Below are 11,499 nucleotides of genomic sequence, written 5' to 3' on the forward strand. Positions count from 1 at the left end.
AGGTTGTACTCATTTACATTCCTACCAACAGTATATAAGCATCCCCTTTTCTCTGCATCCTTGCCAACATGTGTTGGTTTTAGACTTGGTTCACTGCATCCTCCACCACCCAGATTCATGCGATTCTCGTGCCTCAGCCCTGCTCCCCTTCTCACCACCCTCCCACCACCTCAAGAAGCTGGGATTACAAGTGTGTGCCACCATGCCCAGCTAACTTATTGTGTTTTTAGTAGAGACGGGTTTCGTCATGTTGGCCAGGCTGGTTTCAAACTCCTGGCCTCGTGTGATCTGCCCGCCTCAGCCTCCCCAAGTGCTGGGATTACAGGCGTGAGCCACTGCACCCAGCTCACTGTGGTTTTAATATGCATTTCTCTGATAGTTAGTGATGCTGAGTATTTTTTCATATATTTGTCGGCCACTTGTACGTATTCTTTTGTAAAATGTCTGTTCTTGTCCTTTGCCTACTTTTTAATGGGGTTATTTGCTTTTTTCTTATTGAGTTCCTTATAGATTCTGAATATTACCCCTTTGTCCAACGCATAGTTTGCAAGTATTTTTCCCATTCTGTAGGCTATTTACTCTGTTGATTGTTTCTTTTGCTATGCAAAAGTCAAACATGTTTATAACTGTTTATCAAAGCATTTTTATGGTGGCTGTTGTGAAATCCTTGTCAGATAATTCAAACTTCTGTCATCTCTATGTTCATTTTCTTTTCTTGAGGTCTGAATTTGTTATCTTTCTGGTTCTAGGTATGATGAGGAATTTTCCATTGAAAATTGGACATTTTGGGTATTATTTTAAAAGACTCTGGATCTTACTTAAACCTTGTGTATTAGTAGGCCTTTTCTGACCCCACTATGGTGGGTGAAGGGGGACACTGTGTCATTATTGACAGGTGGAAGTGGAAGTCCTGGCTCCCCACTTCACCTTATCTGACACCTTCCCAGCAGGAGCAGGTAGGGGCACCTCATTACAGCCTGGGTAAGTATGGAAGTCTAGGTTCTTCATTTGGCCTTTGCTGGTAGGGGTAGGGGTAGACCATTGTTTTCCTGTGGTATTTGGCTGAAGTACAGAGATTATTATTTAAAAATTTTTGTGTTGTTAGGTTGTGCCTTTCTGGTCCTTTGGACAGAGAAAGTAGGTTTTGTGGTGGGCTTATAATGGTCTGCAGCTGTTGACATTTATGGGCTGCCAGTTTGTCCTACACCCAGTCTGGGATATGTGAGGCAAAAAGAAAATTCAGGGAACTCACCACTGCACCACTGTGTCATTCCTTGGGCCCCAAGATTTCTACTTTCTAGAGTGTCTTGTGCTTGTTTTATGGATAATGTCCTGGGCTTTTAGTTGTACTTAGCATGAGGACTAAGGAAAAATACATCTGATCTACTCTGTCTTCCCAGAAACAGAGAAATGTTCTTTTGAACACACTAATTTGACTATGGCACTGTGTAGCTTAAAATACTTCAATGTCTCCAACTACCTACAGGTTCAAATCCCAAAACAAAAAATTCATGGGAGAGAGACTGTTAGATACACCTCTATGTTCCCAAAGCCAAGTATGGTTCTTTCTTTTTGTGTGTAAGACAGGGTCTCCTCTGTCACCCAGGCTGGAGTGCAATGGCACGATCACAGCTCACTGCAGCCTCAACCTCCCAGGGTCAAGCAATCTTCCCACCTCAGCCCCACAAGTAGCTGGGACTAGAGGCACGTGCCACCATGCCCAGCTAATTTTTTTTTTTTTCTTAGACAGAGTTGCGCTCTTGTTGCCCAGGCTGGAGTGCAATGGCACGATCTCGACTCACCGCAACCTCCGCCTCCTGAGTTCAAGCGATTCTCCTGCCTCAGTCTCCCCAGTAGCTAGGATTACAGGCGTGCGCCACCATGCCCGGCTAATTTTGTATTTTTGGTAGAAACAGGGTTTCTCCATGTTGGTCAGGCTGGTCTCGAACTCCTGACCTCAGGTGATCCGCCCGCCTTGGCCTCCCAAAGTGCTGGGATTACAGGCATGAGCCACTGCACCTGGCCTGTTTTTCTTTTTTCTTTCTTTTTTTTTTTTTTTTGAGACGGAGTCTGGCTCTGTCGCCCAAGCTGGAGTGCAGTGGCGTGATCTTGACTCACTGCAAGCTCTGCCTCTCGGGTTCATGCCATTCTCCCGAGTAGCTGGGACTACAGGCACCCGCCACTGTGCCCGGCTAATTTTTTTTATATTTTTTAGTAGAGACAGGGTATCACTGGGTTAGCCAGGATGGTCTCGATCTCCTGACCTTGTGATCTGCCCGCCTCAGCCTCCCAAAGTGCTGGAATTACAGGCGTGAGCCACTGCGCCCTGCCTTTTTTTTTTGAGACAGGGTCTCACTCTGTCACCCAGGCTGGAGTGCAGTAACACAATCAGGGCTCACTGCAGCCTTGACCCCCCAGACTCAATCAGTTCTCCCATCTTAGCCCCCCAAGTAGCTGGGACTACATGTGTACACAACCATGCCTAATTTTTTCAATTTTTAGTAGAGGCGGAGTTTCTCCATGTTGCCCAGGCTGGTCTTGAAATTCTGGACTCAAGTGATCCATCCACCTCGGCCCCACAAAGTACTGGGATTACAGGCATGAGGCACAGCACCTGGCATTTTTTCTAGTGATGGAGTCTTGCCACGTTGCCCAGGCTGATCTTGAATTCCTGAGCTTAAGTGATCCGCCTGCCTTGGCCTCCCAAAGTGCTGGGATTACAGGTATGAGTTGTCATGCCTGGTCCAGCATGGTTCTTATAAGTAGTAGTCACTCTAAATGCTTGATAATTGCAGAATTGAGGCTCAAGTTAATGTATTCCCAGTATCAGTATGCATTTTGTTGAATGGTGCATTTTCTTAAAGACTACTCCATAGCCAAAGGTACCCAATGTGCCTGCACAGACACATCTGCTCTGTGTCAAGTGCTGAGAGAATTGTCATAGCTAGAACTACACTTACCTTCCACAGGCAGCCGCCGTCGCATGGCCAAGCGTTCCATTTTCCTCTGTGTCTCTGCCAGACTAAAAAGAACTCCATATACATATTGACGAGCTGACCGGAATAAGAGAGCAGCTGGAGGCAGCTCCATGTTACACTCATCCTCAATACATACGGGGATCTTAATTTCGCCCTAACAAGAGAACGTTCCAGGGAAAAGGAAAAAATGAGTTACCTCAAGGTTTAGAACTGAGCTGAGAAGAACCAATAATAAACTGTAGCCTCTGTGGCCTACTAAATTTTTTATTTGTATTTAGACAGAGTTTCATACTAAAAAGAAGCTGTAACAAGCTTAGCTGATTGCAGCCAACTTAGAAGCTATGTTTCATTTTTAAAGTCTCAATGGCCGGGCGTGGTGGCTCATGCCTGCAATCCCAGCACTTTGAGAAGCTGAGGCGGGTGGATCACCTGAGGTCAGGAGTTCGAGACCAGGTGAAACCCCGTTTCTACTAAAAATACAAAAGTTAGCCAGGCGTGGTGGTGGGTGCCTGTAGTCCCAGCTACTCAGGAGGGCTGAGGGCTGAGGCCAGAGAATTGCTTGAACCTGGGAGGCAGAGGAGTGCAGTGAGCGCCACTGCACTCCAGCTTGGGCAACAGAGCGAGACTCTGTCTCAAAAAATAAAACAAAATAAAATAAAATAAAGTCTCAACAATAACTATAGCTAATGAATGGGGAAAGTCCACCTTAGACATTTTGCTGGAGGATGGATATGTGTAAGACCGGAGGAGGGGAACAGCTTTGCAGAAGTAGAAAAAGAAATAAGGAAAAGGGCATAAAGCCTCTTAGACTGTGTCCATCCCTAGAACCAGACCAACTTGGTGCATTATCTACTTCAAAATCTCACAATTACACTTCTCTTCTTGGGGACTCATTCACCACACAGTCCCAACTCCTGCTAGTCTGGCCTCACCTAAGGCCTTAGTAGGATGAGGGGCCCACCGCATGTGGCCTTCTTTTTCTAACTTCATATACCAGTGATCAGAATGTTCTCTGGTAACTTACAGTCCTAGGAAGTAGGAAGTACAGTGTTAAGAGCAGGGAGGTAGGTGCTGATGTGCTGCCTCACCTTAGTGAGGACGTGGTAGATATATGGGTACATAAGACCCCTCCGGTGTCTGTGTTCAGCAACTCTCAAGACTTCTGGAGCTACTGGAGGTAAGGGTGGAATGGTGATATCCATGTGGTTCCTCGTAGACATAGACAGCAGAGATGGGATGTGGGGCTCACCATCACCTAGGCTCGCTTCTGAAACTCCAGTATCAACAGGCTGTGCCCAGGATCCTCTGTCACGATTGGGATTTCCCCACTCAGGCTGGTGCTGAAATGCTTCTGTGATATGACTAAAAAATGTAGAAAGACAGTGTCAAACAGAAAAGGGAGATTGATAAAGATATTCCTACTTAAGATGCCTGTTCTGGACCCAAAGGGTCTCACAAACCCTTTGGAGGCCAGGACACTGGATTAGCACTGGACTGGTACCTTTCCTCTCAATGGCCATTACTGACTTCCTGGCTTCTTTCACCTGACACCAACCAAAGTGATCAAAAGTCATGGGAATCACTCTGGACCCTTTACACCTTGTAAGAGGCCATGTTTAGAGTTTGCTTATGTTTTAAGAAAATAATCACAATTACAACCTCAAAGCAGCTGTTTCCCAGGAATAATCTGCTTAGAGGAATAATCTGCGAACAAATGAGCTAGCACAAATCCCACTGTTTTAATCCTCAGAACCATGTCTTAGTTACTAAGCAATAAAATTGCTTACTCAACGATTCCACTATTTCCACTCTATAAATGCTTTTCTTTTTTTGACATTTAATCTACCCTCCTCACAAATTAAGAAATGACAGCCACAATACCCATACCAAAGCTTCCTTAACCAGCCACTATGCTGCCTTTTACTTCAGTGGCCTGGGTGTTTGAAAATTACCATCTGCACAGGGCCAAATAAGCATGAAGTGGGCAAGCATAGAAAACGTTTTCCTACTTCGCTTTCCTAAGAGCAAAACACTACAGAGGAAACCCAGGAATTACACTTTCCCACACTCTCCACCCATCTAACAAGCAAAATAATACAGATGCCTCAGAAATCTATTTCCTTAGGTGTCTACAGAGATACTTACTCAGAGCTAGCTCCATTTGGCTCATCACCATCAGAGGAAGAGGAGTGGGAAGAGTCTGGTCCCAAAGGAGGTGAGGCTTTAGAAGGCAGGTAATTGGGAAACTGGGATGCAGAAGAGTCATAGGAGACAGCCCAACTGGCAAAGGGGCTGTTCTGCAGCATGGGGTCCTCAGAAAAAGCATGGGATTCCCCCAAAGCATGGGAGGAGAAGAGAAGAGATGAGTTGGGTCCCACTGGGAATGGTGGTGGATATTTCACTTTCTGGGGCACTTGATGAGAAAACTAAACGATAAAACAGACAGAAAAGCTATTTAACATTTTATAAGGCTCCAAGATGCCTTCCTCAGAAGTTGTGACACAGTGGATGATGCCAGTAGCGGAGATTGTTGAGATACAAAGTACCTAGTGAGAATAATGAGAAATGATTCTAACAGTGATGTATGAACAGAATCCTCCACAGACAGGACAATGAACAGTTGAAGTCTCCTAGAACTATTCTCTGATATTAGCTAATCTATTTTCACAATGACTAGTGGTTACTGATTTGGATGCTTTTTTTGCATAGTCTTCCAGCCTTAAGTTGAGAAGGTAATGTAGTATATATAGCCTTGACAGTCTAATAACACTGAATCACCCTAACTTCTCAGATTATAAAAATCAGGAAGCAACCTGAGTCTAATGCTATCTCAGGCTTCTTAAAGGATGCTTACCATTGGCTTTCCAGCAGAAATGGTGCCCACTTGATTTCGTGGAAGGGGAGGATTTCCAAGCCTATTATTCCGAAAACCTGAAGCCAAGAGAAAGAGCTATACTTCAGTCAATCCTAATAATTTTGCCATGTTATATTCTGCTCACCCCATATCACCTGAAAAAGTGTTATTAATAAATAAGTTACAATTTATTGAACAGCTACTATGTGCCATGCTGGGAACCTTACATAAATTATTTCATCTGATAAGAATCTTATAAAGTAAGTATCATGAGCCACATTTCATGTAAATGTGACTTGCCAAGGTTCACTTGCTGGTAATTAGCAGAAGTGGAATTCCAACTCAGGCCAGACCCCAAAGACAGGGATATTTTACATATACCAGGCCAGAATGGAGGTTGGCATCAGAAGAAGCCCAAGCTAAGGAAATGGCGTTGCACCCCATCTGTAAATTTGAGAAAGCAGGGCCCTTCTTTTTTTTTTTTTTTTTTTTTTTGAGGTGGAATTCCACTCTTGTCGCCCAGGCTGGAGTGCAATGGCACGATCTTGGTTCACTGCAACCTCCGCCTCCCAGGTTCAAGCAATTCTCCTGCCTCAGCCTCCCGAGTAGCTGGGATTACAGGCGCCTGCCACCACGCCCAGCTAATTTTTTGTATTTTTCATAGAGACGGAGTTTCACCATGTTGGCCAGGCTGGTCGTGAACTCCTGACCTCAGGTGATCCGCCCGCCTCGGCTTCCCAAAGTGCTGGGATTACAGGCGTGAGCCACTGCGCCTGGCCAGGGCCCTTCTTATGTTACGTCTCTTATGACACAGAAATCAAAAGGAGAAAGCCTACCAAACAGGGATGAGGAATGACTTGTAGGAGGATACAACACGAATGAGTGATTCAACTCTGGCCCTGGAGTTCCTGAGGGACCAACTCAGTTTCCCCTATGAACAGAGCAGCTTAGGGTCAAATGGAAGCCTTACCTAGAAAGGAGGGACCCACTGGCAGCGAAGAGAGTTTGGTTGTGACTGAATAGTACTCAACTGCTTTCTTGAATCGCTCTATTTTATCTTCTGTCCTGGACTGGATGTTGGAACATCAGATTTTCAGAAGAAAAAACATGAGAGTGTTTTTTTTAATACAGTTCATAATTTGGGAATCAAAATAATTATCAGAAATCAAATATTTAAAGAAACCTAAGACAGCAAATTTTCGCTTTGCAGAAAAGATTAGGCAGGGAGAAAAAGCATTATGAAACATCAAATATGGAATACTTAAAGCTTACTTATATTTTGTGCTATTCTAAAATGATTACATGATCATTACAAAAAAATACAATGGGATAAGGGGGAAAAATCACATAGTACCATCATCCAAATATATTTTGGTGTCTTTCCAAAATAACTGGTGTCTTTCCTTACAGTATGTTTTAATTTTATTTATTATTATTATTATTATTATTATTATTTGAGACAGAGTCTCGCTCTGTCGCCCAGGCTAGAGTTCAGTGGTGCGATCTTGGCTCACTGCAACCTCCACCTCCCGGGTTCAAGCGATTCTCCTGCCTCAGCCTCCCGAGTAGCTGGGATTACAGGTGTGTGCCACCACACCCAGCTAACTTCTGTATTTTTAGTAGAGACAGGGTTTCACTATGATGGCCAGGCTGGTCTTGAACTCCTAACCTCAGGTGATCCATCCGCCTTGGCCTCCCAAAGTGCTGGGATTACAGGTGTAAGCCACGGTGCCCGGCCAATTTTTTTTTATTTTTGCTCAGGCTGGTTTCAAACTCCTGGCCTCAAACAATCCTCCCGCCTCGGCTTCCCAAAGTGCTGGGATAATAGGCATGAACCACTGTGCCTGGCTTACAGTATTATTTTATATAATTTTGTTGATGTATAGCTGGTCTATTTTAATATATATATTTTTCTATAGTTGACAGTATGCTTTATGTACAATTTTGTATCCTGCTTTTATTATAATAATCTAAGTAATTTTGAATGGCTGCATATTTTGTCATTATGAATGTGTCATAAATTATGTAACCTCTTCCCTAATAAACAACACTTAGATGATTTTTCACATTTGGCTTTTATAAGTTATACAGCAAAGAGTATATATTGTCTATATAAATTTTTTCTGGATTTCAGATTATGCTCTTAGGAAAATATCCTAAAAATGAAATTATTGGTTCAAAAGGTATGAACATTAAAACCAAAGGCACTTAAACATATATAAAACCACAATATGACACCACTACATATCCACCAAAATGGCTAAAGTAAAAGACTATCAATATCAAGTACTGGCAAGGATATGAAGTAACTGAACTCCAGTACATTGATGGTGGGAGTGTACATTGGTACAGTTTGGAAAACAATTTGGCAGTTTCTTATAAAATTAAATTACACTTACCATATGATACAGCAATCCTACTTCTTCTAGGAGGATACAGTTAAATACTACCCAAGAGAAATGAATACATATATCCACCAAAAGACATGAACAAGAATGTTAACAACTACTTTATTCATAATAGCCCCAAACTGGAAACAACTCAAATATATATCAATGGAAGAATAAATAAATTGTGGTATATTCATACAATGGATTACTATACAGTAATAAAAAAGAACAAAGTATTGATATACACGATAATATGTGTAAGTCTCAAAGATATTATACTGAGTGAAGAAGGGAGACACAAAAGAGTACACATAAACTGGGCCCGGTGGCTCACACCTGTAATTCCAGCACTTTGGGAGGCTGAGGCAGGCAGACCACTTCTGCCCAGGAATTCAGACCAGCCTGAGTAACATGACAAAACCCCATCTCTGCAAAAAATACAAAAATTAGCTGGGTGTGGTGGCGTGTGCCTATAGTCCTAGGCACTTGGGAGGCTGAGGTGGGAGGATCACTTGAGCCTGGGAGGTCAAGGCTGCAGTGAGCCGAAATTGTGCCACCACACTCCAGCGTGGGCAACAGAGTGACACCCTGTCTCAAAAAAAAAAAAAAAAAAAAAAAAAAAAGAGTACATATAAAGTTCAGGTAAAGGAGGGCCGGGTGCAGTGGCTCACACTTGTAATCTCAGCACTTTGGGAGGCCAAGGTGGGGCTCACCTGAGGCCAGGAGTTCGAGACCAGCCTGGCCAACATGGTAAAACCCTGTCTCTACTAAAAATACAAAAATTAGCTGGGCATGGTGGTGCACGCCTGTAGTCCCAGCTACTCGGGAGGCTGAGGCAAAAGAATCACTTGAACCCAGGAGGTTGCAGTGAGCCGAGATCATGCCACTGAACTCCAGCCTAGGCGACACAGCGAGACTGTCTCAACAAACAAACGAACAAACAAACAAACAAACAAAAAGTTCAGGTAAAGGCAAAACTAATCTGTGGCAACAGAAGTAAAAATTAATGTTTATCTCTGTAGGGAAAGGGCTAAAAAGGGGCTTTTTCATTTATCAAGCTTTTTCCAAAGTTATTTAAAAGTCTCCTTGAATATAATTTTAAGACCATCATAATATTTCATCAAATAGAATGGAAGATATTAAAGTCATTTTCAGTTTCTAATTATAAATAATACTCTCACGTAGGCATATTTTTATGTAGGTCTTCTGGGTTATTTCATAGGGCAAATTTTTAGAAGTGTAGTTACTAGGTCAAAGGGTGTGATCGTTTTCACAAACTCTTGACACATGATACTAAATCTCTCTCCAAAACAGATGTCTCAAGTTATACTACCATCATGAATGTACGAGAGTGTCCCACCATACAGCCCTAGTGTTGAGTATTCTCTACAAATAAAAAACTGTAAAACATGTATAATGTTATCTCTTATAGATTGTGATTTTTTTTGCTTTTATTTATTGATTTATTTTTTTGAGATGGAGTCTCGCTCTGTGCCCAGGCTGGAGTGCAGTGGCACAATCTCGGCTCGTTGCAACCTCCTGGGTTCAAGTGATTCTCCTGCCTCAGCCTCCCGAGTAGCTGGGACTACAGGCACCCACCACCATGCCCAGCTAATTTTTTTTGTATTTTTAGTACAGACGGGGTTTCACTGTGTTAGCCAGGATGGTCTCAATCTCCTGACCTCGTGATCCGTCCATCTCGGCCTCCCAAAGTTTTGGAATTACAGGCGTGAGCCACCTCGCCTGGCCCCTGCTTTTATTTTTAAATTTATTTATTTATTTATATTTTTGAGACAGACAGGGTCTCCTCTGTTGCCCAGGCTGGAGTACAGTGGTGTGATGATAGCTCACCTGCAGCCTTGAACTCCTGGGCTCAAGTGATCTTCTCACCTCAGCCTCCTGAGTAGCTGGACTACAGGTGTGTACCACCACACTTGGCTAGATTGTGAGTGTTAATACTCCAGGATCTATACAGCATTCCAGGCCTCTTTATTTGCAGAGTGCATGTATATAAACACAAAAGTTGAGGTCTTCAGGTCCTCTAGCCTAACTTAAAAACAAAATGGCTCTCCATTTTCCAAAAAGCTGAATTTTATGTAACTATTTGAAAGAAGCGTTCCCGGCTGGGCACAGTGGCTCATACCCATATTCCCAGCACTCTGGGAGGCCGAGGCGGGCGGATCACTTGAGGTGAGGAGTTCGAGACTAGCCCAGGCCAACATGATGAAATCCCATCTCTACTAAAAATAAAAAAAATTAGCCGAGTGTGGTGGCGCGCACCTATAATCTCAGCTACTCGGGAAGCTGAGGCAGGAGAATTGCATGAACCCGGGAGGCGGAGGTTGCAGTGAGCTGAGATCGCACCATTGCACTCCAGCCTGGGTGACAGAGAAAGACTCTGTCTCAAAAAAAAAAAAAAAAAAAAAAAAAAAGAAAAAGAAAAAGAAAAAGAAAAAAGGAAAGAAATAATAGCTGGGCGCGGTGGCTCACGCCTGTAATCCCAGCACTTTGGGAAGCTGAGGCGTGTGGATCACCTGAGGTCAGGAGTTCGAGACCAGCCTGGCAAACATGGTGATACCCCATCTTTACTAAAAATACAAAAAAGTAGCCGGGCATGGTGGTGGACACCTGTAATCCCAGCTACTCAGGAGGCTGAGGCAGGAGAATCACTTGAACCTGGGAGGCAGAGGTTGCAGTGAGCTGAAATCACACCACTGCACTCCAGCCTGGGCAACAAGAGTAAAACTCCGTCTCAAAGAAAAAAAAAAAAGAAAAAGAAAAGAAAAAGAAAAAAAGAAAGAAAGAATAGCTGGCCAGGCACAGTGCCTCACTCCTGTAATCCCAGCACTTTGGGAGGCCGAGGCAGGCAGATCACTTAAGATCAGCCTGGCCAACAAGGCGAAACCCTGTCTCTACCAAAAATATAAAAATTAGCCAGGCGTGGTGGCAGGTGCCTGTAGTCCCAGCTACTTGGGAGGCTGAGGCAGGAGAATCCCTTGAACCCGAGAGGCAGAGGTTGCAGTGAGCCAAGATTGTGTCACTGCACTCCAGCTTGGGTGACAGAGTGAGACTCCATCTCAAAAAAAAAAAAAAAAAAAAAAAAAGAAAAGAAAAAGAAATAATAGCTAAAAACTCCCCAAATTTAGTGAATGACAAACAGAAATGCAAGAAGCTCTAAACAGGATAAATTCAAAGAAATCCATGCCAAACACATGACTGGCAAATTCTACCAAACAATTAAAGAAGAAATAACACCAATTCTACAAAATCTCTTCCA

The 11,499-nt window shown here is 43.4% G+C and overlaps 1 protein-coding gene across 4 annotated transcripts in view; it reads right to left on the reverse strand.

Moving 5' to 3' along the window:
• The window catches only part of FAM120C (family with sequence similarity 120 member C), a 107,395-nt gene that overhangs the window by 53,394 nt on the left and 42,502 nt on the right, over nucleotides 1-11,499 (reverse strand). For all 4 annotated transcript variants that reach the window (XM_054472153.2, XM_054472155.2, XM_063660741.1 and 1 more), the window contains exons 5-9: nucleotides 6,803-6,902; nucleotides 5,833-5,909; nucleotides 5,124-5,404; nucleotides 4,067-4,340; nucleotides 2,961-3,132 (exon numbers count right to left, since the gene is read on the reverse strand). In XM_054472153.2, the coding sequence (XP_054328128.1) occupies nucleotides 2,961-3,132; nucleotides 4,067-4,340; nucleotides 5,124-5,404; nucleotides 5,833-5,909; nucleotides 6,803-6,902 (904 nt within the window). The remainder of the gene's footprint in view (nucleotides 1-2,960; nucleotides 3,133-4,066; nucleotides 4,341-5,123; nucleotides 5,405-5,832; nucleotides 5,910-6,802; nucleotides 6,903-11,499) is intronic.

The sequence above is a fragment of the Pongo pygmaeus genome, chromosome X (genome assembly GCF_028885625.2).
Source record: "Pongo pygmaeus isolate AG05252 chromosome X, NHGRI_mPonPyg2-v2.0_pri, whole genome shotgun sequence".
Lineage (NCBI taxonomy): Eukaryota > Metazoa > Chordata > Mammalia > Primates > Hominidae > Pongo > Pongo pygmaeus.